This window comes from Lynx canadensis, chromosome B1 (assembly GCF_007474595.2).
Source record: "Lynx canadensis isolate LIC74 chromosome B1, mLynCan4.pri.v2, whole genome shotgun sequence".
Classification (NCBI taxonomy): Eukaryota; Metazoa; Chordata; class Mammalia; order Carnivora; family Felidae; genus Lynx; species Lynx canadensis.
In genome coordinates, this window is record NC_044306.2 from 120,060,005 (window position 1) to 120,087,480 (window position 27,476).

Consider the following 27,476-nt stretch of genomic DNA (forward strand, 5'->3'; position numbering starts at 1 on the left):
AAACCATTTTCTAATCTAAGATCACAAAGTTATATTCCCGTGTTGTCTTCTAGTTTTAGCTCTTACATTTAGATCTGTGATCTGTTTTGAGTTAATTATTCTATATGGTATGAGGTAGGCATCCAGGTTCATTTTTTTCTGCATGTGGATATCCAAATATCCAAACACCATTTATTGAAAACATGATTCTTTCCTCCATTGCTTGCCTTGACCCCTTTGTCAAAATCAATTAACCATAACTTTTAAGGTTTATTTCTGGATTCTCAATTTGTTTCTAATTGAACTGTCTCTTTTATGCCAGTACGCACTGTCATCCTTACTGTAGCTTTGTAGTAAGTTTCGAAAGCAGGAAGTGTGAGTCCACCAACTTTGTTCTTCTTTTAAAGATTGTTTTGGCTGTTCTGAGTGCCCTCCACTGACATACCAATTTTAGGATCACCTTCCCAGTTTCTGCAAAAAAGTCAGCTGGGATTTTGATAGGGTTTGTGTTGAGTCAGTAGGTCAGTTTGCAAAGTATTGGCATCCTAACAATATGAAGTCTGATCCACAAACATGTAATGTCTTCTTTCATAATTTTATAGTTTCAGTGTACAAAGTGTATACTTCTTTAGTTCAATTTATTCCTAAGTGTTTTATTCTTTCTGTAAATGGAATTATTTTCTTAATTTATTTTCAAATTGTTCATTACTAGTATATAAAGAGACAATTGATTTTTTATATTGAACTTCTATTCTGCAACCTTGCAGAACTTATTATCTTTAGTTTTTGTGAATCCTTTAGAGTTTTCTATGTATAAGAGCATCTGTGGATAGAATTAGTTCTACTTCCTCCTTTCCAGTATGGATGCCATTTATTAACTTTTCTTGACTAATTGCCCTGGCTAGAACCTCTAGTACAACGTAGAATAGAAATGGTGAGAACAGACATCTTTGTCTCATTGCTTATCTTAGAGAGAAAGCTTTGAGTCTTTTACTGTTTAGTAGGATGTTAACTCTAAGTTTTTTTTTTTTTTTTTTTCAACGTTTATTTATTTTTGGGACAGAGAGAGACAGAGCATGAACGGGCGAGGGGCAGAGAGAGAGGGAGACACAGAATCGGAAACAGGCTCCAGGCTCTGAGCCATGAGCCCAGAGCCTGACGCGGGGCTCGAACTCACGGACCGCGAGATCGTGACCTGGCTGAAGTCGGACGCTTAACCGACTGCGCCACCCAGGCGCCCCAACTCTAAGTTTTTTGTAGATGCCTTTTTTCAGGTTGAGCAAGTTCTCTTTTATTCCTAGTTGGTTGAGTGTTTGTATCATAAAAGGGTATGGGTGGGGCATCTGGGTGGCTCAGTCAGTTAAGTATCTGACTTAGGCTCAGGTCATGGTCTCATGGTTTGTGGGTTTGAGCCCTGCGTCGGGCTCTGTGCTGACAGCTCGGAGCCTGGAGCCTCTTCAGATTCTGTGTCTTCCTCTCTCTCTGCCTCTCCCCCACTCACGCTCCATCTCTGTCTCTCAAAAATAAATAAATGTTAAAAAAATTATTTTTTAAAAAAACGGTGTTGGATTTTTGTCAAGTGTGTTCTTTCTTCATTTACTGAAATAATCATGTGCCTGTAGTTTTTGTTTCCCCTCGCCTATCACTTGTGTAAAGTAACCCCCCAAAATTTTAAGACAATTTCAAAATCTCCCTCAGTTTTGCCAATTAAACCCAAGTATATTTGCTTCTACACATTGAAGTTACGTTGTATTTTTAATTGTAATAAATAATGTTATCACCTTAGATCTACCCTTATTTTTTTTTATTACTCCTATATTATGGGGTAGACTTTGGGGGAATACTCTTGTTTCAAAATGAAGGAGGATGGAGTTGAGTGTCCTGAGTCAGGTAGGAACAAGTATTAGAAAAGGAAGGAAGGAATGAAAGAGGCAAAAATATTTACTGAGCAGATGCTCTGTACCAGAGACTCATTGTTTCATTTAACAGTAATCTCCCCCATACCCCCACTTTGAGACCAAGAAGGAAACGAAGGTACTAGAGGGTGAGAGTTCCATCATTATCCCCAGACAGCAAGTAGCATATGTGGATTCAGACTTACTATCTAACACCAGAGCTGATCCATTTTCCTTTCACTACATTTCAGGAAGGTGAGTGTTATGAATTGCTAAACCTTTTTCTTAAATCTGTTAACATTTCTATTAACGTCCTGACAATAATGCAATTGCTGTGTTTTTGTGAAATGCCTGATGTTGTTCAAAGATACTGAACACTATGTTTTAAAATAGGAAAAGGTGAAGCCAAGTTCTATAAGTTCTGTTCATTATGAATCCTTGATTTAGTTATTACCTCTTTTTGAGTTACATTGCTCAGTTGAGGTTGAATTGGGTAATTGGGAAAATAAAGGAAACCAAAAGAGTAACTTTACATAAAGCTTAGGTTCTTTTATTTAGAGTTTTTTCATGTATTTAACAAAAAATTAAAATGTCCCTTTCTAGTTTGGGATGCATCACTTCTTTGTAAAATAATTATGTTTTCAACAGGCCATTATCAACATTGCACAGCGATTAAAAGCTTGGGCTATGGAATAAACAGATCTGGATTTGAATACTAAGAACTGCCACTCACTAGCTATATTGCCTTGGACAAATTAGTTAATCATTTTGAGTTTTAGTGTCTTCATCTGTAAATTGGGTTTAATAGTAGTAAAATACCTCTTAGGGGAGGGTTGGGGGAAGAGGGAGAGAGAAAAAGAAGTGTGTGTATGTGTTTGTGTGTGTTTCTACATGCAGGTACTGGTGTGTGCATGTGATCACGTGTAAAGATTAAGTTAATTTATACATTGAAGCACTTAGCAGCAGTTCCTGTCACATAGCAACAGGCCATAAAATGTAAGCTGTTGTTAGTATTGATGTAATCCATTCTAGCCATAGGATTTGTATGAAAGTTTTATGTTCTCCAGAGCCATCTAGGTTTAAAGAACTAGAAGCTGGAGCTGGACTGTGCCAAGTAACTTAGGAACTTGGGCAAATCACTGAACCTTTCTGAGCCTCATCTCTAAAACAGAGCGATAATAATACCAACTCATAGATTGTTATGAGGATTAAATGAGTTAATATTCTTTTTTTTTCTAAGTTTATTTATTTATTTTGAGACAAAGAGCAAGAGAGAGCAGGGGAAGGTGAGAGAGAGAGAGAGAGAGAGAGAGAGAGAGAGACAGAATCCTAAGCAGGCCCTGTGCTGTTAGCAAGGAGCCCGATGCGGGGCGCGAACTCACAAACTGTGAGATCATGACCTGAGCTGAAATCAACAGTCAGATGCTTAACCAACTGAACCACCTAGCCGCCCCTAAATGAATCGATATTCTTAAAACAATTAGAGCCCTACCTGGCACTTTCTAATTCCTTTTGATAACATTGTTAGAGCTGAAATGTATGAGACTCTCAAACCATGGCTGTTACAAGTTAGAAAGCTTTCTGCATAACAGATCAGGTTTACCAATTGTGGGATACATTCAAATCATTACCCATCATAGGGCTGAGAAGCCTGAAGGTGTGTTTTAGGCTTTCGAAAGGAAGAAACATAGAAAGCAGGGGAAGGCTGGTAAAGGTGTGTACGTCTCAAATGTGTACAAGATGACTGTAAATACTAATACCTGTATTTTAAGAAACTGAAGCAATTAGTGTTCTCTAAACTGTCTGGTGGTAATAGTTTTGAAAAATAGACATAATAATAAAAAATAGTAATTTGAAAAAACTTCCACTTTAAACATGGCTAATGTACATTATTTACATTTTAGTATAAATAAATTCCTAAAGAATGTTTTTCCTTTGAAGGTGACTGGTCTGTGCATTGCATGATTATAGGGAATTAAAAGTCATATTTTGTGAACAGGGATAAGATTTTTATTTTTTATTTTTTTTAATTTTTTTTTTACATTGATTTATTTTTGAGAAACAGAGTGAGACAAAGCATGAGCGGGGGAGGGGCAGAGAGAGAAGGAGACACAGAATCTGAAGCAGCCTCCAGGCTCCGAGCAAGCGGTCAGCACAGAGCCTGATGCAGGGCTCGAACTCACAAACTGTGAGATCATGACCTGAACCGAAGTCGGACGCTCAACCGACTGAGCCACCCAGGCGCCCCAACATTTTTAATTTTCAAGGATTTTTGAGGGTGGGGTAGACTATGTTTTTCAAAGTTTCTGTGTAACTTGGATTAAAACTGATGTCTTCAAATGTAGGCAACAATTGTCTTCTATCCTTCTCAAATGCTAACAGAGCATTAAATCATAGGCCTCGAAGCCAGAATTATGGTCTATTTTTCTGTAAAAGGTACAGTATTAACATATGCATGGTATTTGTTTTTGTTTTTTACTTTGACCTGATGATAGCTTCTCCAAGAGATGAAGGAATAAATAGTATAAATTGTGCCTAGTTAAAAAAAATTATTATTAGGGGAAAAGAATATCATTGTTTGGCTTGTGTCTTCAACTATAGAAAAATTAAACACATGTGTAGATCAAATATATTTAGTAGTCATTGAGAAACAAATGAGCAAGTGACCGCAAAGCATTTACCATCGCAGCAGTGATATTTTATTTTTGTTAAAGAATTGACAGTTTTAACAGAATGCTGATTTCAGTCCGTTGTTCAATTTTGACAATTTATTTACCTGAATAAATAAAATGCCATTGGGGCGCCTGGGTGGCTCAGTCGGTTAAGTGCCCGACTTCGGCTCAGGTCATGATCTCACGGTCCGTGAGTTCAAGCCCCGCGTCGGGCTCTGTGCTGACAGCTCAGAGCCTGGAGCCTGTTTCAGAATCTGTGTCTCCCTCTCTCTCTGACCCTCCCCCATTCATGCTCTGTCTCTCTCTGTCTCAAAAAGAAATAAACATTAAAAAAAATTGAAAAAAAATAAAATGCCATTGAAAACTAAACATAATAAATGTTTTAAAAACAGGAATAATGTTTTGAGAAGACAAGACTTTTGACAAAAATGCCAAAGTGTAATTTTCTAAAGGTTTGAGTAAGAGGACTGTGTAGATGCCAAGTCCTGGATTTGTGATTCAGCTTTGCACAGGGCTAGTCTTTCACCAATAATAAGGATGATGGCAAAAACATCTCACATCTGTGAAATTAGAGTTGCAGAACAAACCTTGAGCTCTTTTCCAGTATGTAGAATACTTTTCAAGTTTGTCAGAAATGTTGTTTCACTCCTAACTTCCCAATTTGTACCTCTTATTCTCTGCTCCAAAGGTTTCATCTGAAAACGACTGGTCTTACAACAGCGAATTTTCACTTCATCGACAACATCATGCAGGTGGAAATAATGAAATGCTGCTTCAGATTGGATTTCATTTCAAACTCCCAAAAAACACAGATCCATTACAGACATTCAAAGATACCATTTACCTTACTCAGGTAAGGCACTTTCATTTTGGAGTTCAACAGGTTCCTGCAGTTAACATAAGGAATCACGTAGAGTCTGTAAGCCTTACGTGGTGAAAAAATACTCACGTTTTTATTTCGCCAATTGAGGAGATTATCTTCTTCAAAATAGATACATGATGACATGCAGTGCTTTTGCATTCGCCTCTCTTACACATTCTTGGCATTTGCCTCTCTTACAAAGAACAGCTCACAAAGCTCTACAACAAATTGTGCATTAAAATGTTCCCTAGCTCAAGATTACTATAAAGTTTTAGTAATTAAGACAATAGCATTTCCCAAGGACAAAATGGAACAATAGAACACAATAGAGTCCAGAAACAGACTTGTGTGTAATATAGTTACTTGACTGATGGCGATGATGCCACTGCAATTCTGTGGGAAAGGATAGTTTTATCAATAAACAGTGCTGTATCAAGTGGGTATCTTTATAAGAATTTAAGGAAATGAACTTTGATGCCATATACAAAAATTAATTGGTCAGTGATCAGAGACTCAATTGTGAAAGGTAGTATAATAACACTTTTAGGAAAAAAACTTATTTTCATGATCTTGGCAAAGATTTCGTAAACAGGACATTTAAAAAACACTAACTATGAGGGGCGTCTGGGTGACTCAGTTGGTTGAGCCTCTGACTCTTGATTTCAGCTCAGGTCATGATCCTGGGGTCATGGGATTGAGCCTCCGTGCTTAGTGTGAAGCCTGCTTAATATTCTCTCTCTCTCTCTCTCTCTCTCTCTCTCTCTCTCCCTCTGCTCCTCTCCTCCACTCTCTCTGTCTCTCTCTTTCTAAAAAAAACAAAGCAAACAAGCAAACAAAAAAATCACTATGAAAGAAAATAATGATAAATTGGACTTCATTAAAATTACAGACTCTTGTAAATCAAGTCACAATTAAGAGAGGGGAAAGACAAGCCACAGATTGGGGAACCATATTTGTAATACATGTATCTGATAAAAGATTTGTATTCTGAATAAAGAACTTCTATAAAGTAACAAGAAAAAGACATACCTATTAAAAACGGACAAAAACCTTGAACAGGCACTTCACCAAAGAAGATATCCAAATGGTCAGTAAATATATGAAAATGTGTTCGATTTCATTCTTAATCGAGGAAATGCAAATTGAAATCATGCCAGGGTACCCCTACGCAAGGCACACGATGTCATTTTAGCACAATGGCTAAAATTAAATAGACTAACAATACCAGCTGTTGGTGAGGATGTGTGACACCTGGAACTTTTAGACATTGTTAGTAGGAATAGAATTTTTTTAACCACTTTGGAAAATTTTATGGCAGTTTCTATCCAAGCTAAACATTTGCTTCCTCTTTGAATCAGCATTTGTACTCTTAGCTATATACCCAAGAAAAATGAGTGCATATGTCTGCCAACAGACATCTAAAATAATGTTCATAGCAGCTTTATTCATAATAGCTCCAAAGTGGAAACAGCCTAGATGTTCTCTAACAGAAGAATTTATAAACAAATTATGGTATATTTCTATAATGGAATACTCCACGGCAATACAAAAGAATAAACTGCTGAAATCAGAATCAATTTGGATGATTCTCACAAACATGTTGAGCAAAAGAAACACTGACATTTCAGTATAGACTAGATAAATCGATTAGTGGTAACCCCTGTTGTGGAGGGCGTGATGAATTATGGTTAGAAAAGGTATAAGAAAACTTTCTGGAGTGCTAAAAAAAAGCTTTATATCTTGATCTGGGTGCTGGTTACGTGGGTGTATACACATGATAAAAATCACTGAGGCGTACATGTTCCATTATGCACTTTACTGGATTATTTTTTAAAACAGCTCTATTGAGATATTGACATACCATAAGATTCACTCATTTTTTTTTTTTTCAACGTTTATTTATTTTTGGGACAGAGAGACACAGAGCATGAACGGGGGAGGGGCAGAGAGAGAGGGATACACAGAGTCGGAAACAGGCTCCAGGCTCTGAGCCATCAGCCCAGAGCCCGACGCGGGGCTCGAACTCCCGGACCGCGAGATCGTGACCTGGCTGAAGTCGGACGCTTAACCGACTGCACCACCCAGGCGCCCCAAGATTCACTCATTTTAAGTGTAGTATATTTATCAAGTTATGCAACCGTGACCATAATCCAATTTTAGAACATTTCTGACATTCCAAAAAGGTCTCTTGCACCTATTTGCAGTTACTTTCCTTTCTCACCTTCAGCCCCAGGCAAACATTAATCTCCTCTCTGTCTCTATAGATTTTCCTTTTCTCAACGTTTCATATAACTAGACTCATACAATGTGTGATGTTTGCATCAGCCATCCGGCTTCTTTCACCTAGCACGCTGTTTTTGAAGTCCTTCCATGTTGTGGCGTGTACCTGTACTTCATTCCTCTTTCTTGCTCGATGGCATTCTGTTGTAATGGATATACCATGTTTTATATATACATTCATCAGTTGGTGGACATTTGGATTATTATCAGTCTTTGACTTGTGAATAGCACTACTATGAATATTTGCATACAAATCTTTGTGCACGTATTTTCATTTCCTTTGGGTTGAAATACACAAGTGAAATTGCTCAGTTATATGGTAAATTTATGTTTAACTTTGTAAGAAACTATCAAAACTGTAAGACTGTATTAAAGCCACTGCTTATTAAAATTTTGTAAATATTTATTTTTGAGAGAGAGAAACAGAGTGTGAGTGGGGAAGCAGCAGAGAGAGAGGGAAACGCAGAATGTGAAGCAGGCTCTGGCCTCTGAGCTGTCAGCACAAAGTGCGACGTGGGACTTGAACTCATGAACCATGAGATCATGACCTGAGCCAAAGTCAGACGCTTAACCAACTGACCCAGGCGCTCCAAGCCACTGCTTTTTTATCTGATGTTTTTTCCATACTTGTTTCAAGTTTGGAGAGATAAGGCAGGAGCCTAATCCCAATCATATGAGTTGATCTGAAGTAGATTAGAGGTTTTTGTTAAATATGATCACATTTTAAGTTTTGCATCTTAACACCTAAAAATATGCCAGTTTTTATCCAGACTCTTGCTCACCCTCATCAGTTTTCTCCTGTATAAAAACATAAAATTCGGGGCTCCTGGGTGGCGCAGTCGGTTAAGCGTCCGACTTCAGCCAGGTCACGATCTCCCGGTCCGTGAGTTCGAGCCCCGCGTCAGGCTCTGGGCTGATGGCTCAGAGCCTGGAGCCTGTTTCCGATTCTGTGTCTCCCTCTCTCTCTGCCCCTCCCCCGTTCATGCTCTGTCTCTCTCTGTCCCAAAAAAAATAAACGTTGAAAAAAAAAAAAACAAACATAAAATTCTGGATGGAAGCTGAAGCAGAAAACTGTTAGCCAAAAGAACACTCTTTTTTGGAAGGTGATAAACTGATAAAGAGAATTTTATTGTTTTAACCATCAGCTTATCAGTTAGGGAAGTTTTACCAGTGTGATGTGTAATTTGTGAACTTACCTCACAGAATACAAGTTAAAAGGTAAAGTTGATATCTGTCCCTTTTAAAGTGTTGAAGTTCATCATGATTAGCTTTTCACAGCCACTATTCTATAAAAGTGTCTCAGTTTTGGTATATGAAATAGGATGATCCTTATTTGTGTGTATACACATGTGAACCTTTTCAGCTGCTGTTTTTCATGCTGGCTGTCCTCCCAGCTGTTCATTTTATTACTATTACTATTACTTTATTCTATTTCCTCAAAACCACGTTCAAGGTAAAATTTTTTAAGTTTGTTAATTAATTAATTAATTTTTATTTTTTATCTTTTATTTTTTGAGAGAGAGTGTGTGTATGAGCAGAGGGGAGAGACAGAGAGAGAGAGAGAGGGAGAGAGAGACAATCCCAAGTAGGTGCCATGCTGTCAGCACAAAGCCCAATGCAGGGCTCTATCTCACGATCTGTGAGATCATGACCTGAGGTGAAATCAAGAATCAGATGCTTAACCAACTGAGCTACCCAGGCGCCCCCTCCTCAAAACCACATTCAGAGAACTGAGAGAAATAATTGTTCTTTTTGAACTCATTAGCATCAGAGGCACGTAGTTAGGAGCTGGTTTTTGTTGGTGATGGCTTTCATCTGATAATTTAGCACCTGGATGGCTCAGTTGGCTAAGCGTCCGACTCTTAATTTTGGCTCACATCATGATCTCATGGCTCATGGGATTGAGCCCCAAGTCAGGCTCTGCACTGACAGCATGAAGCCTGCTTGGGATTCTCTCTCTTTCTCTCTTACTCTGCTTGCTTGCATGTTCTCTCTCTCTCTCAAGATAAACAAGTAAACTTAAAAAAAAAACTAGCACTGGTGTCTTATCAGGCATTGGCTTGGAATTGGATTTGTCCTTGTTAGTTCTACCTTGGAAGCTTCTGATGTACTAGGTGGGATCTGAGATGAAAAAAATTAAAATTATGATTTTTTTTGTTTTTATTGTTGGATTTTCTTGACTGAAAGATAGACAGGAAATGTTAGAGTAAAATGTTCTTTCTCCCCTTGCTCATTTGACTTTAGAACAATCATCTTTGACCTGTGCATTAGAAATAAAAACCTTGGGGCACCTGGGTGGCTCAGTCGGTTGAGCGTCCGACTTTGGCTCAGGTCATGATCTTGCAGTTTGTGAGTTCAAGCCCCGCATCAGGCTCTGTGCTGATGGCTCAGAGCCTGGAGCCTGTTTCAGATTCTGTGTCTCCCTCTCTCTCTGACCCTCCCCCGTTCATGCTCTGTCTCTCTCTGTCTCAAAAATAAATAAATGTTAAAAAAAAAATTTAAAAAAGAAATAAAAACCTTTCTTAGGTCTATTTTCTCTGTTCCTACTTCCACCCCCTGTTCTTTTTGTCATTGTCTGTCCTACTATTCTGAAGAACAGGGTACCTGCATGTGTACCATGTTTTAAGACATTCTATTAAGCATTCTTTTTTTGCAACTTTCAGAAAAATCTTGGCTGAGAAAGCTATGCAGTACGTTCCTTCACATTTAGATCTGTCCCTATTTTATCTTCTAACAGCAAAAGTATCCTAGGATTTTACTTCTTTAACTCTTCTAATATTCCAAAATAATCTTGCCTCACCTTCCCATCTCCTACCTTATCCTGTTATATTGTATTCCAAATAGCCTACTTACCTAGGCATACTCTCTTAAGCTGTGTCACACAGGCCTCACTGCCTTGTTTGAGGACTGTCTGTACTAACACTTCTGAACTGTTAAGGCAACTTACTCTGCCAGCATGGCCTCTTACTAGCCTGACTCAGAGAGTAAGCTGGCTGGAGATAGTCTTTACTAACCCCTTAGCTTATAGCTCCCTCTAGTGCCTTCATTTGTTCTTCACATATTTGTTGAGCATGCAATGAAGGCTAGATGCTTGGGGATATCCTTAAGAGATTCATATATATATTTTTAAGTTTATTTATTTTGAGAGAGACAGAGCCAGCATGAGTGGGGGAGGGGCAGCGAGAGGGAGAGAGAGAATCCCAAGCAGATTCTGCACTGCCAGTACAGGGCCTGATACAGGCTGTGAGATCATGACATAAGCTGAAAGCAAGAGTTGGATGCTTAACCAGCTGAGCCACCCAGGCACCTCAAGAGATTCATATTCTTTAGGGTCCATTTTATATTCCTGTGTTGCATGTAACTTGATCACAAGAATGAGAAAAAAGGCATTCTATGTTTTAGGCCCAGGTGTTGATGATACTTGCCACCCTGGAACAGTTATTTGTTTGGTAAGCAGCACTGAGATGTGATAGAAGATCCAAGCCATGCGGAGCTTCTAAGATGAATGGGATGGGTAAAGAAGGGGAATGAATGTGATATTATTAATAGAGTACATTACATACTAATATATATGCAACATGTAATTTAGCAGGCTAGTAGACTGTCAGAAATCTTTGGGTATCTACTACATGACTGGCCCTGGGCCATGAGATGCTTTGTATATCTTCTCATGTAATCCTAACAACATATCTGTGTTACTGTTTTCATTTTATAGTTGAGTAAACAGGCTCAGAAGGGTTAAGTATTTTGCCCAAGTTCTCAGGCAATGAATGCAGCAAGTTTCTGCCTTTTAAACTACAATATTATATCCCTTCACAATTAAGATAAGGAAAGTTCTTTAACTACTGAGGTGTTCGGTTGAATTGTAACATCAATTTGTAGCGGTTAAATAAAGCAGACATCAGAAATTTGGCACATTAAAAAAGGCCTTATTGGAACAATAGAGAAAGTCAATAAAACCAAAAGTTAGTTCTTTGAAATGCTCAACAAAATTGAAAAAACTATAGCTATACTGGCCAAGAAAAAAAAAAAAGAGAAGATTCCAATTACTAAATTAGAAATGAAAGGGGCAACACTACTGTTGACCTTAAAGAAATAAAAAGATTGATAAGAGAATACTGTAAATAATTGTATGACAGTAAGTCATTTAACCTAGATTAAACAGCAAGTTCTTTTCATAGAAAGACACAAATTATGTAAACTGACTCAAGAAGAAATAGAAAATCTGAGTAGACCTATGACAACTAAAAAGATTGAGTTCATAATAAAAAAACTTCCCCCTACAAAGATAGCTTCACTTGTGAATTCTAAAAAAAAATATTTAAAGAAGAATTAATACCAGTCTTTCACAAATTCTTCCCGAAAAACGGAAGAGGGGAAAACACTTCCTAACTCATTCTACAAAACCAGTTTTGTTCTGATACTAAAACCAGACAAAGATATAAGAAAAGCAAACAGAGACTATTATCTTTTATGAGTATAGACGGAAAGAAATCTTCAATAAAATACTAACAATCCAAATCCAGCAGTATATACACTATACACTATACTCTATATACCATAATCAAGTGGGATTTATCCCAGAATGCAAGATTGGTTCAACATATGAAAGTCAATCAATGTAATATACCATATTAATAGAATAAAGGACAAATAACTACATGATAATCTTGGTAGATGAAGAAAAAGCATTAGACAAAGTCCAATACATTTTTGTGATAAAATTGTTTTTCAACAAACTAGGACAAGAAGAGGACTTCCTCAACCTGGTGTGACAACTTATGGAGAACCCATTGCCAATATCATTGAATAGTGAAAGACAGAAAGACAAAGTTTTCTTCCTAAGATAAGGAGCAAGATAGTCTTGCCACTTCTATTCAATATTGTACTGAAGATTCTAGCCAAAATAATTAAGCAAGAAAATCAAATAAAAGACATCCAAATTGGAAAGGAAGAAATAACACTATCTCTGTCTGCAGATAACATGATCTTATGTATGGAAAAACATAAAAAAATCCACCTAAAAACCTAGGAGAGCAAATAGGTTAATTCAACAACATTGTAGGGTAGGAGATCAATATACAAATATCAGTTATATTCTAAGCATGAACAATTTGAAAATGAAATTAAACAATAACATTTACAATAGTATCACAAAGAATAAAATATTTTGGAATATATGTAACCAAATAGATACAGGATTTGCACTATGAAAATTAGAAAACATTATTGAAAGAAATTAAAGAAATAGAAAGACATCTGTGTTCATGGATTGGAAGACTTAATATTGTTAAGATGGCAGGACTCCCCAAATTGATATACAGATTCAACATAATCCCTATCAAAATTCCTACTGCCATTTTCAGAGAAATGGGGAAAATGATCCTAAAATACATAATGGAAATTCAAGGTATCCAAAATGGAAAAAAAAATCTGGAAAAAGAACAAATTTGGAAGATTCACATTCCCAGCTTTGAAAACATAACTACAAAGCTACAGTAATCAAGATAGTGTGGTATTGACCTAAGGCCAGACATGTAGGTTGATTGAATAGAATTCAGAGTCCAGAAATAAACAAATAAGTCTATGATCAAATGATTTTCTATAAGGGTGCCAAGACAATAAAATGGAGACAGAATAGTGTTTTGAACAAATGGTGCTGGAAAAAAGATATCCACATGTAGAAGAATGAATGTGGAGCCCGACCTCATATCATATACAAGAATTAACTTAAAATGGATGAAAGATCTAAATATAAGAGTTATAATTATAGGGGTGCCTGGGTGGTTCAGTCACTTAAGCGTCCATCTTCGGCTCAGGTCATGATCTCGCACTTTGTGAGTTCGAGCCCCGCATCGGGCTCTGTGCTGATGGCTTGGAACCTGGAGCCTGCTTCATATTCTGTGTTTCCCTCTCTCTCTGACCCTCCCTGCTTGCACTCTGACTCTCTCTGTCTCAAAAATAAATCAATACTAAAAAAAAAAAGAGCTGAATTTATAAAATTCTTAGAAAACATAGGTGTAAATCATTGTGAATTTTGATTTGGCAACAGTTTCTTAGATATGACACCTAAAACACAAGCAACCAATGAAAAAATAGGTAAGTTGTACTTCATCAAAATTAGAGACTTTTGTGTGTCAGAGGTCAATATCACAATAGCGAAAAGATAATCCACAGAATGGGAGAAAAATTTTGTGAGTCATATATGTAATAAGGATCCATAATATGTATAAAAACTCTTAAATTCACTAATGAAAAAGACACCTAGATTAAAAAACAAGCAAAAGATTCAAATAAACATTTCTCCAAAGAAAATGACCAATAAGTACCATGAAAAAATTCTTAACATCATTAGTCACTAGGGAAATGCAAATCAAAACCACAGATAACCACTCATACCCACTGGAATATCTATAATATTAATAATAAAGAATTATTGGTAAGTGTATTGTTCAGGGTTCTCCAGGGAAACAGAACCAATAAGATATACACACAAATATATATGAGATTTATTGTAGGAATTGGCTCACATAGTTATGGAAGCTGAGAAGTCCTACATTCCATCCACAAGATGGGAAACCAGAAAAGCCAGTGGTGTAATGCAATTTGACTCTAAAGGTCTGAGAACTGAAGGGCCACTGGTGTAAGTTCTGAAGTCCAAAGGCCCAAGAACCAGGAGCCCCATTGTCTGAGAGCAGAAGATGGATATCCCAAGTCAAAAAAGAAAGAGAAATGGTCTTCCTCTGCTTTTTGTTTAATTCAGGCCCTCAACTGATTGGGTGATGCCCACCCACATTGGTGAGGATGGATCTTCTTTATTTAGTCTTCTGAATCCCTAGAAACATCCTGACAGGTACACTCAGAAATCATTTTACCAGCCATTTGGGCATCCCTTAGCCCAGTCAAGTTCACACGTACAGTTAACCATCACAGTAAGGATGTAGAGAAATTGGAACCCTCGTATGGTTGCTGGTGGGAATGTAAAGTGATGCAGCTGCTGTGGAAAAGCTTGTCAGTTTCTCAAAAAGTTAAACATTGAGTTACCATAGGACTCAGAAGTTCTACTTTTAGGTATATATCTGAGAATATTGAAACACGTGTTCACGCAAAAACTTGTGCACAAATGTTCATAGCATTTTTCAGAGCCAACAAGTTAAAACAATCCACATGTGTATCAACTCATGAATGGATAAATAAAATGTGGCATACCTATACAATGAAATATTACTCAGCAATAAAAAGGAATTGAATAATGATACATGCTACAACATGGATGAACGTTGAAAACATTATGCTAAGTGAAGAAAGCCAGTCACAAAGGCCGTATATTGTATCATCCCACTTATATGAAATGTCCAGAATAGGTAAATCCATAGAGACAAAAAGGAGATGAGTAGTTTTCACGTAAGGAGGAGAAGGGAGAATGAGGAGTGGCTGTTAACCAGTACAGTACTGTGTTTCCTTTTGGGGTGATAACATTCTGGAATTAGGTAGTGGCGGGAGTGCACAACCTGTGCCTACATTATAAGCCAATGAATTGGAAAACACACAGGGGAATTGTATGGTATAAATTGTATCAGTTTATAACATGGCTAGATTGGAAGATTCTTATCCTCAGGATACTTTTAAGTATATAAAGAATATAAGTCACATTCTGTGAGGAGGGCTTAGTCACATGGCTACCCCTAGTTCCAAGGGCAAGGGGTGTGCTTCTGAAGCATGTAGCCCTCCTACAGCTCTGTCACCCTGGAGGACAGGGGTAATGGGTTTTTGTAAACAGTTGGCAATCTCCATCACAGTGGCAAAGCTGGAATTGGAACCTAGGTCTTTGTGTCCTGGTCCAATTTCTTTTTACCCTACCATCTGTTTCTCCAAGGAGACTGATTTCATAAGTGTAATCAAGCAAGCTGCTGAAAATAGACTTTTTGAAACTAAAATAAGATTTGTCTGCTAACAGAGGGACTGAGTAGCCTAGGAAATGACTAAGCATTTATCCTTCTTATGTGCAAAGGCTGTCCTCTTTAGGGAAGGATGCAGGAATATATACATACAGGTCCGGTTTTGAAAAGGAAAGAGGCAATTCCAGGGATTTTCTAGGGAAGTGCGATTGTACAACGTCCCGTCAAGAAGCATAGTGGGCAATGGCCTTCTGCATCTTTATGAACAAAGGTGTCATTCATTAGCCCTGATCGGCATCCACCGATTTGGGTAAACCCAGATCCACGATACTGGCGTGAAACCGTCTGTCTGTGGTGTCCACTGCACTGTGCCAGAGCCGGAGCGCTAGAGTCTCGATTATCCTCCTTCACACCAAGTTCAGATGTGACAGGCCACTAGTTAGGGCTTGCCTAGTGCCATTTGCCTTTCGTTGCTAGCCCTAAGGGGTAGGCAATCCTGCATGCTTGTAAACAAAGTTTTTAAGTTTAAAAATTCTCAAAGATTGTAAGTATTTACCTGTTAAACCAGAAAAGATAAACTACAGCGAGGAAATTGTTAGAATAGATAGACCAAAATAAATATATCTTGCAAGTATAGTTCTGAAAATTGAAATAGAGACTGGAAATTCAAATGTTTGGGGGGACCAGGCAGGTATTTTAAATGCATGGCTATTGGGAATTGTGGCAAAATGGAACATATAAACCCTGACTTAAGACATTAAATAACATCCAAATAAGAAACAAAAAACACCTGCTTCAAAACAAAACAAAACAAAACAAAACAAAACAAAACAAAACAAGAACCCCTGCCTCTGGGCCAGTTAAAATCTGTGTGGGGCAAAGCTCAGCTTGGGGGCCACCAATTTATAGCAACCTCTTGGCTGGAATCTAATATAGCAATATGCAATAAGGAGTCCAACATTTGTTGCATAAAGAACACAAGAACATAAAATGTTCTTAGCTCCTGCATTTAAAGAAACAAAACTGGAAACCATTCAAAAGCTTAATAATTGAGGAATGATTAATCACACAGTGGTAAAACTGTATAGCCATTTAAAGCACAGCGATGCTAGCCAGTGCGGGGCATGGAAATGTACACATGTGAAAACTAAGTTACACTAAGTTACAAATGTATATGTTACCACATGTGTTAACAAAGATTGGAAAAGAATTTGGAGCAATGTAAATCATTGGATGCCCCGAGATTTTTTTTCCCCCTGAAAAGAAGCTTAAATTCACCATGGAGAAAAAGAAAATCCAAGTCACCTCTACCAAGGCTATGAGTAAAATATCTAGGTGTCCTCTGAATTCGATCCAGTTAAGCACAAGTGTGACTATTTCATAGGTTATGGCTTTGTCCTAGAAGTTTTCTTTTTTGCCGGAAAGAGATAATTTCCTTCTCTGGTTATACACTGATATTTTGTTCCCACTTCAGAATTCTGTTTTTACTTCTTTCTTATTTATCTTTCCTGTTTCCTATTTAACCTCTTTCCTATTTTACTTCTTTCCTACTTTATAAATGTGGATCCTAGGAAAGAGTCCAGTCCCACATTGAATGGTCTCCCACTCCTAGCCCCTGCAGTCCGTTCTTCTTTCAGTCAGTAGTGTCTTCTTGTGGGCATGCAAATCTGGTCACTTCACCTGTCAGCATACAGGCTTTCTGTGACTTCCAGTTGCCTCTAGGGCACACACCAAAACCTTCCCAGGTCTGATCCTGGAATCTCACTGGCCTCTCTTCCATTGCTCCGGGCTTTTTGCTCTCTGGCCTGGCCTTTCATTCTGGGCCTGTGCCTTTTCCCCTCACTACATGCATCCTCTTTGGCTGCTAGGTTCTGTCCTCTCTTTTTGTCTTCTCCTTTTTCTCAAATGTTTATTTTTGAGAGAGAGAGAGAGAGAGCGAGCAGGGGAGGGGCAGAGAGACAGGGTCCATGGCAGAGGAGCGGGGAGAGGCAGAAAGAGAGAGAGGGAAGGGGTGCCTGGGTGGCTCGGTTGGTTAAACGTCTGACTTCAACTCAGCTCATGATCTCGTGGTTCATGGGTTTGAGCCCCACGTCAGGCTCTGTGCTGACAGCTGGGAGCCTGGAGCCTGCTTCGGATTCTGTGTCTCCCTCTCTCTCTGCCCCTCCCCTGCTCGTGCTCTGTCTCTCTCTGTCTCTCAAAAAATAAAACGCTTACACACAACTTTAAAAAACACCCTCAAGCCTGCTGTTTTCTCAGACCTAAACACTCACATCGAACAATAACACCTGTGCTTCAATGCTCTCCCCTGAATCAGGTGATGCAGGCTCAGTGTGTCAAAATAGAGACTGAATTCTACCGCCGCAGTCGCAGCGAGATAGTGGATGGAAAAGGACACACCATGGGCGCACTTTATTGGCAGCTGAATGATATCTGGCAGGCTCCCTCCTGGGCTTCCCTAGGTAAGTGTTTCAGCATTTGTTGTGCATGTGAGAGAAAGCAATACCTGTGCGGAGAGGCACTGAGAAAGCACAGGGCCTGAGGGGTCAGATTAACCCAAGTAGAACCCCTTCGCAGGGGAGGGGAGGTTCCCCAGTAGCCTATGAACCACCCCGCCCCCCTTCCTAGTCTTTCGGGGGAGCCTCAGAGGCAGCCCGGTTTGAGTTCTGGGCTGTGCAGAGTCACAAAAGCGGGCTAATCCAGGGGATAGATTCATGCATGAAGATCTCAGCCATGTGTCTCATCATTATTGCTTAAAAATTTGAATTTAATTAGGAGGACTTTCCAAGCAAAAGAAGTATTTACTTAAGAATCTTTTCTTCTAAATTATTTAGATGAATTCAACCATGTGGAAGGCTGGCCCAAGTAAGTGTTAGAATATCCTTTTCCTAGATTCTCCTTTAAGCACCCCCCCCCACCACCACCACCACTTAAGACTTCCAAGGTCTTATTTTTGCCTTATTTATCTCTAGGAGAAAGGTAGTAGAGTCAGAAATCCAAGTAGGAAAAGTTATCAGTTGAACCCGTTTAGTTGGCAACACATATGACTGGCATGGTGCCTGCAGTTGAATTATTCTGTTTTGATACATTTTTTAAAAGTATGGAGTAATAACGATTCTTTGGCGGTCACTAGAGGTGGTTTGAAGCCAAGTTCAGTCAGAAATATAAACAAATGTTTTGGGTCAAAAATGAGGTAAGGCCATAAAGTAAAAAAAGTCACTTTGCTGGGGGAGGCTCTTAAATTAGCTGTGGAAGTAAATCCAAAGGAGACCATTGCCTGCATGCTTTGATTAGTGCTGAATCACCTCTTGCAGGAAATTGGAGTTTTGATCCAGTTTCTCTGACCAAAGTCTTTATCAACACCAAGCAGATAAAAGAGTATTGAATGAGAATCAGGGGTAGACGCGGGGGGAGTAGCCTTTCTGGGACGCTTAAAGCTGGACAAAGAGATATTGTTCGGAGACACTTAGACCCTGACCCTGCCTTCTGTATGTGGCTGAGCTTGTGGACTCCTGGAGCAGAGTTTAGTTCAAGAACTGGAGGAGCCCAGTCTTTGTAACTCTTCCCTTAAACGACTGCATGCAGATTCTTTGAATGAGTTCTTTAGAAAGGGTGACTAAACCCAAGTACAGGTGTATGATGGCAGAGGAAGAATTTGTTTTCTAAACTCTTGCAGGAGGGTGCCTCCATGGAGAGGCTCACCATCTTCTTCTGCCTGTTACCGAAAGCAAGAGCCTGGGAGAAGGTGTGACAGGTTATGCTGTGTGTGTTCTTGCTCTGGGCAGCCTCATAGCCTCTGTTTAATTCTGCTTCAATGGCTCAATAAATCTGGTGTGCAGGTGGGGTAGGGAAAAGTATGTGTCACCTCTTATCACCTGAAATAGCGATACCTCAAAGGTATCATAGCTGCTTGGAACCGAAAGATTCTTATATATTTCCTTTTAAAAAATAAGCCTCATTTTTCGTTACAATTTTGCAAATACAGAAATCCACCTGGACATTTTATTTTGCTTGGCTCATCAACTTGGACAGTTACAGAGCTAATGGAAAAGCCAGAAATCACATAGCATTTTTAGCTGACTATGTAGGATATTATATTGGTATCCATACTTTGTCACTGATTAGCAACTAGTGTGTGTCCTAGTGAGACCTTTTGTTTCCATTGCTGTTCTCCTGTATTCTGCGTATGACCATGAAGTTAGAACTGCGCATGTGAGGTCTCCCCTGTAATGGATACCACATGTGAGAATGTGCAAGTCACCTCAGGTCTGAGCCATCTTCCATTTATGAGAAAGCTTTCCAAATACAGTTGACCCTTGAACAACATGGGGTTGAACTGTGTGGGTCCAGTAATATTAGGATTTTTTTGGTAAATACAGTACAGTACTATAAATGTATTCTGTCTTCCTTATGACTTTCTTAATATTTTCTTTTCCCTAGCTTGCTTTATAGTAAGAACACAGAATATAATATATACAATACACAAAATATGTGTTAATTGAGTTTATATTATTGGTAAGGCTTCTGGTCAATAGTAAGCTATGAGTAGTTAAATTTTGGGGGAGTCAAAATTACACACAGATTTCTGACTGCACAGGGTTTGGTGCATATTAACCCCCATATTATTCAAGGTCAATTGTGTAAGTTCTAGTTCATTTTATAGATCTAATAGGAGAGGCCTGTCCACCCCTTCCTGTTTGTTGTTTTTAAGGGGAACTATTATGAGTTGTGACTGGAGGGTTGAGAGTTGAAATTTGCAAAATTGGAAGAAATTCTTTCTATTTGAACTTCAAACCACATTCCTACATGTCAGCAGCGTGCACTGTGAATTCTGGACATGACATCTCCCCCCACACCCCACCCCCTCACCCCTCCTCCCCACTTCCCTTCCTGCCATCTCTCTTAAAGTTGTTCAGAAGTGCAGTGCTTTCTGGGGAAAGATCTTCTTTCCGAAATAGAGGCATGTTGAACATATATTTTAGTTTGTGGATTAAGCATACCACACATGCCAACAGGGCACAGAAATAATAGATTCTAAAAAGCTTCTAATTGTATCTGAGCAACTGCCATGAATTGTCATCTGTGTGTTCTCCAGTCTACATTTGCCAGAGGTATTTGTGATAATGGTGGTTTTATTTCACTCAGGATTTTGTGTGTATGGGAAAAGGAGACTGTGAGCTTTAAATAACTCTTTCTGTTACTTTTTAAATTTTTTTCAGTGTTCTATGCTTTTTTCAGGTGTGCTGTGTAGTGATTCGACATTTGTGTACATTACAAAGTGCCCACCATGATTAAGTGTAGTTACGATCTGTCACCATATAAAGTTATTACAATATTATTGACTGTGTTCTCCATAACTCTTATAAATGAATATTTATAATATTTGATACAATTGTAACATTTTCTTATGATTACTAATATATGTAACATTTTTATTGCCGCCCTGCTGATTTCCTTCTTCATGTGTATGTGGTAAAAAGGACCTTTGGTACACTGAGCTCCTGGAGGCAGAATTATGTATGAGAAAGTGCTACCTAGGAGTCAGGTCTGGGCTCAAAGTACTGCCTGATTTAATGTTTGATTAAATGTTTGATTAAAATTAAATGTTTGATTTAATGGCTTGAGCCTCCGTTTCCTCATTTGTAAGGTAGATGTTAAAGATGTAAGAATGCCATGAGGTAATGTCCAGAATGTTCCGAGCCCTCAACAAATGTGCGTTCCTGCCCCTGTGGACTCTCCCTCCTGTGCCCAGTCCCTGGAATCCTGACAAGTCAGACACAGCTGGACCACGGGCAGGATAACCCTGACTGTCTCATCCTGACCATGTCTTAACTTTTCTATTTTTAGAATATGGAGGAAAGTGGAAAATGCTTCATTACTTTGCTCGACATTTCTTTGCTCCACTGTTGCCAGTGGGATTTGAGGATCAAGATGCGTTTTTCATCTATGGTGTGTCAGACCTTCACTCTGACTGTAAAGCGACGCTCACTGTAAGTTGCTTGTTTTTTTTTTCTCTTTAAGATGGAGAGTTTTTGATTATTTCTTGAGTGATTTGGTTATAGTTCTTGCAGGAAAAAGAAAAGAGAAAACAATGCTAGGCAAAAAGAGAGGGTAGAACCTCAAAGAAGTCCTGGGGCACCTGGGTGGCTCAGTTGGTTAACCATCTGACTTCAGCTCGGGTCATGATCTCGCAGTTCGTGAGTTCGAGCCCCGCATTGGGCTCTGTGCTGACAGCTCAGAGCCTGGACCCTGTTTCCGATTCTGTGTCTCCCTCTCTCTCTGCCCCTCCCCTACTCATACTGTCTCTGTCTCACAAAAATAAATAAACATTAAAAAAATTTCTAAAAACAAAAAAATTAAAAAAAAAAACAAAACCTCAAAGCAGTCCTGGGAGGCTGCAATTTGGAGGACACTGTGAATAGGTGCCAGTTATAGAATAACAACAATACACCAGGTCGTGTGTGTTCCATGGATTACTTTGTTTAATTCTCACAACCGCCTGTGAAGCCAGTGCTGTTATTATTCTCATTTTACATGTGGAGAAACAGAGCCTTCGAGAAGTCGAGTCACTTGCTCAGTTACATGGTAGTACATAGTAGGACTGGTCGAACCCTGTTCAACCCAGGGTTCACAGGCTCTTAACCAGTTCTGCTGTTCTGACTTGCATCTATTATTACTGGTGTTCTCTAAAAAAAACAAAACAAAACAAAAACAAAAACAAAAGCAAAAACAAAAAACAATAGTAACCAAGTAACCAAGAATGTTTGGTTTTGCTCTGTCTTGTGTCTCCTTAGGTGAGAGTCCACACATGGAATTCCCTGGAGCCCTTGTGCTCCTCTGAGACCGAGCGTTTTGTCATGGAAGCAGGGAAGGCCGTTCTCCTATACAAGGAGCAGGTGCCTGCATTGCTGGGGCGTTGTGGGAACTGTACCCGGCAAAGCTGTGTGGTTTCCTTTTACCTTTCAACGGACAACCAACTTGTGAGCCCAACCAACCATCACTTCCTGTCTTCGCTGAATGAGACCGTGGGGCTCCAGAAGGCACACATCACCGTAAGTACCAGTGGCCTGGGGTCACGGTGGCCTTGCAGACCTGCCCTGCTTTGGGGGCAAGCACGCTGCATTCTGCATTTTGCAAAATTTCTCCTGGGTGCTGAGTTTACCTGGGACCTGGGAAAGGTCAGCCTCTTCCTACTAGAAGCAAAGACCAAATGACTTTTTTTCGAACTCAGTGTTTGTCAAAGTTTAGGGTTCCTGCCATCCTGCTATCCCTTGGCCCCTCCGGAGTGGGGCTGGAGCAGAGGGCAGGAAGCGGCAGTGGGAGTCATCACCGCTGATGGCTCCTGCACTGACTGCATTCCAGGCTCTGTCCCCGGGGCTCTGCTGCCTCATTCCTGAAGTATGAAGTGCTGCATTGACACTGGAGCAAACCTGTGTAGAGGGGAGGAGTAACATGCTGCAGCCAGGAAGACCCAGGAGAAGCATGCTGATTTTGAGTCTTTAAGTAGAGTCTGTGCATGTTTTTTAATGTTTAGTTTTGAGACACAGAGACAGAGCGTGAGCAGGGGAGGGGCGGAGAGAGCAGGAGACACAGAATCCAAAGCAGGCTTCAAGCTGTCAGCACGGAGCCTGACGCAGGGCTCGAACCCACGAGCCCTGAGATCATGACCTGAGCTGAAGTTGGACGCTTAACCGACTGAGCCACCCAGGCGCCCCGAGTCTATCAATTTTTAAAAACACCCCTCAGGGGCACCTGGGTAGCCCATTGGGTTGAGCATCAGACTCTTGATTTTGGCTCAGGTCATAATCTCATGGTTCATGGGATCAAGCCCAACATCGACCTACCTAAGATTCTCTCTCTGTTTGCCCCTCCCCCCTCTCAAAAATAGAAAAAAGAAATTCCCTCTACTCTCTTTGATTTACTGCTTCAAAGTAGCTTAATCACCAAATCTATGATTGCCAAGAAGAAAACGGGATGACCAGCATGTGTTGTTATAAAAATTGTGCAGCTGGAGACCTTGGAATCTGTATAGTTGATTTAAAAACCTTTCCTACCCTTTCCCCCCCACACAGTGATTAAATGTATTCTTCAAGAAAGTTTTATTCTCTAATTTTAGTGAAGTTTAAGCTTGTTTTACACCTTTACTTAATTGAGAATGCTTTAGTGAGGGTTTTTTTTTTTTTGCATTTACTTAAGACTTTTTTTTTTTTTTTTTAAGAGAGAGAGAGAAATTGCATGAGCATGGTAGGGGCAGAGGGGGAGGGGTCTTAGCAGGCTCCACACTCAGTGTGGAGCCCAACGTGGGGCTTGATCTCATGACCATGAGGTCACAACCTGAGCCGAAATGAAGAGTGGTTTCATTTCGGAGAAATGACTGAGCCGCTTGACTGAGCCACCCAGGCGTCACGCATTTACTTAATCATATAAAAACTCAGTCTTTGAACTGAAAACATATCTTTCTTAATAGCGAAATATTCACATAACGAAATGCAAATTATCTATAATAACTGATGTGGAACAGCTAGGAAGGGAATTATATACTTTGATCTAGTTTCTTTCCAGAAAAAAAAAAATGAACAAAACCAAAAAATATGTAGCAGATAAATTTGCAATCTCTAGACTTAGGATTTTGAAATTTCTTTCTCTTTCCTAAGCCAGGCCTTCATGAGCCTGGGACAAGTGGGTGTGAGAGAAAAGTGGGACTTGTTCCTTTGTCCTACCTCATTTGGATTTCAATGAGACCTGCCCTTCCTAAAGGGATGTAATAATAGTAACCATAGCTAACATTTGCTGCCCACTTAATATAGGCCAGACGCTTGGGTGCGCTATCCCCAGTAGGATGCTGGGAAATTGTTTTCCATGGCTCCCTGAAGCCAGGGTACAAGCTCGGACCTGGACTCTGCAGTGAGATTGAGGTGCGACTTCTGATTGGAAGAAGGCAATACGAGGGAGCAGGCACCAGTGTGGCTTCTGGCTTTGGCTTTGGAGCAGCAGTAGCCGGGGCCTCCTGGCAGCTGTGTGGGCCGGATGTGGGGCCAGCCGTGTGAATTGCATGCCTGGGACTGACTGCTTTAGGGTCTTCACCGAACAGCTGGGCGGCATGATTTGGGAATGTAACCTCTTGCTTCAGTCCTGAATCTCTGACCCTCCGAGAGATACCTAAAACATCTTAAGTTTCTTTTCTGTTTTCTCCAAAGTATGGTTTCTTGTTTATAACTCAGGACCCTGCATGATACGTAAGGCCAAAATGATATATAGTAAAAACAGTGCCCTGAAATTCTTCATGCCACATATAATATGTAACGTCAGCCCTACCGTGTGGCATGTGTGCATGTTGAGGAGTCATGTTTCATGTCAAATGCACAGCTTTAAATACCAGATCACACTCAGCTGCAGGCTCACACTGAGAACCTCACAAACCCCTACCCTCGGGGCACAGCCCAACCTGGCCTCACTTTAGCGTGTGCTAATTGGCTAGTTCATGGCAGGACTGAAACTGCACTGTCCTTTGCTGATATTGTGTGGGATTCACACATGTTAAAAGTGCTAATGATGTGACTTTATGGGACCATGCGATGAAAGAGAGAAAACTCCAACGGTAGAGCTTTTGTAAGTGCCTGGCAGGCAGCTGTCTAGATTGCTGGATCTTTTCAGAAGACAAGCTTCATGGCTGTGCTCTGCAGCCAGCGCCGCATATATCCTGAGAAAGTCATTTCAGCTTCCCGGCCCTTATGCAAAAATGTTCCTCCCTTGATCCCCTGAGAAAAACTGTGAAGGACACAATGCTTTGAGCTTCTTGTGAACCACTCTCCTTAATAATTAGAGACTGCATGTTTCTACACTTGGCTTGAGATTACGATTTGGTAATTTCCCACAGCCTTAAATAAATTTCCGTGTTTTTTTTCTTAGTATCTGACACAGTGCATGGAATATAAGACTTTGGCAACTGCAGGACCAAAGTTGTAGCGAATGTGCTCCTTGATGGGCCACAGAAATGTTCCGATAGGTATTGTGTGTAGAATAGATAGATCTCCCCTCATCGTTCACTTAATTTATCTTTTTCTTTCAGGCCAACATCTCCCAGCAAGGTGACACATTTGTGTTTGATCTGGAAACCTCGGCTGTCGCTCCCTTTGTTTGGTTAGATGTAGGAAGCATCCCCGGGAGATTCAGTGACAATGGTTTCCTCATGACTGAAAAGACACGGACTATATTATTTTACCCTTGGAAACCCACCAGCAAGAGTGAATTGGAGCAATCTTTTCACGTGACTTCCCTGACTGATACTTACTGAGGGGTTACAGGTTGTATTTTCAGCGAACTCTGGAATAAAGCATTTCGAAGGCACCGGCCGAAGCTGAAGACAAGTTGAAGAGGCTGAGAAATGTGTCTGCTTGCGGCCACACGTCTGATTCATCGCTCTGTGAAGACTTTGTACAGAGCATTCTTTCGGGAAAGGTTGTTTACTCAGGTGATATCCTCCAGCAAGGCTGTGCATCGGTGTTCCTCTGTGCCAGGACTGTAGTTTTATCCCTGCCCCCACAGCTTTAGCAAAGCCATGACCCAGTTATGACCCAGTTATAACCCAGCCACCTCCTCCTACCCGGGAGAGGAAGTCCACACATAAAGTCCTCTCAGGGAATCACAGGAACATGACCATTGCGGTATCTGTGGAAGGTTGTGAGGTCACGTAGACCTCTCCTAGTTAGCTTTGAAAAATAATGAATAATCACAGTGAAGCTGCTTTGTTATTATTCCCTGAGGAAATGGAGGTTCAACTGTCACAACAGAGAGAGATTTCTGGGTAGTAGCCACGTTGTTGTTTTTGTTGCTGGAAAGTTTGGGGTGTTGACTGTCGCCATTTGATTACTTTTTTGGGTAGAGTTCTTTTTTCCCTTGTGGGTTTTGTTATAAAATATTGTTTTGACAATAACAGCTTCTTTTTTTCAAAGGCCATTTAGAGTGATTCTCCTTTGAAAAATAAGCTCACATTGAAATGGACATCACTGTGGTCACTCTGGAAACTTCTGCGTGTCATATGCTGTCACCTGTAATTATGTATGGGTTGTAGATGTGGCTAAATCCAATGAACTTTCCAATTCAAAGGCTGTGAGTTAGATTTATGTTTGTTGACCCTGGCAACAAAGTGGTGTTTCTTTTAGCTTCGGTTTCAATCATTTTATATTAATATTGATTAATTGTAAATTGCTGTAAATTTGTTTTATTATGCATGATCATGTTTATAAATTATATTGATAATGAAACAAATGGGTCAAAATGTTAATAGATGAGGTGTGTAGGAATTCTTTTGGACTGCTTTTGCAACCTTTCCATAAGTTTGAAACTACATCAAAAATTAAAAGTTACATAAATTGCACTGACAACATGATATTTCATCTGTGGCTTATTTAATCATTCCATAAACATTCATTTGTGCCCAGTATTGTGCTGGGCATGAATTTCCCTTTAGCTCTCAGCAACCTTTTATTCTACTTGATAAACTGGGAGAGTTTAAAGAATCTAAATTAAGATGTTTGAAGGGTTTTCTCTGGGAAGAATCATGTAATTGGTTATGGAATGGACTGGCGGTGAGATTCTGGCTTTAAAATCAAGACGAATTAGGGGTGCCTGGGTGGCTTAGTTGGTTTTGCCACTGACTTGGGCTCAGGTCATGATCTCACGGCTTGGCACAGGAGTTCGAGCCCCGTGTCAGGCTCTGCACTGACAGCTCAGAGCTGGGAGCCTGCTTCAGATTCTGTGTCTCCCTCTCTCTGCTTCTCCCCCACTCGCGCTCTGCCTCTCTCTCTCAAAAATAAACATTTAAAAAAATTAAATTAAAAAAATGAAAATAATAAAATGAAGACTAATTAGATAATAGATTGGTTTTAAGATG

At 39.8% G+C, this 27,476-nt stretch overlaps 1 protein-coding gene across 2 annotated transcripts in view; it reads left to right on the forward strand.

Annotated features, from left to right (window-relative positions):
* The window catches only part of MANBA (mannosidase beta), a 111,811-nt gene extending 84,839 nt beyond the window's left edge, over window positions 1-26,972 (forward strand). For both annotated transcript variants that reach the window (XM_030313349.2, XM_030313350.1), the window contains 5 exons: window positions 5,235-5,399; window positions 17,901-18,045; window positions 21,431-21,573; window positions 22,378-22,635; window positions 25,653-26,972. In XM_030313349.2, the coding sequence (XP_030169209.1) occupies window positions 5,235-5,399; window positions 17,901-18,045; window positions 21,431-21,573; window positions 22,378-22,635; window positions 25,653-25,877 (936 nt within the window). In that variant the 3' untranslated portion in view covers window positions 25,878-26,972. The remainder of the gene's footprint in view (window positions 1-5,234; window positions 5,400-17,900; window positions 18,046-21,430; window positions 21,574-22,377; window positions 22,636-25,652) is intronic.
* The last annotated feature ends 504 nt before the right edge of the window (window positions 26,973-27,476 follow it).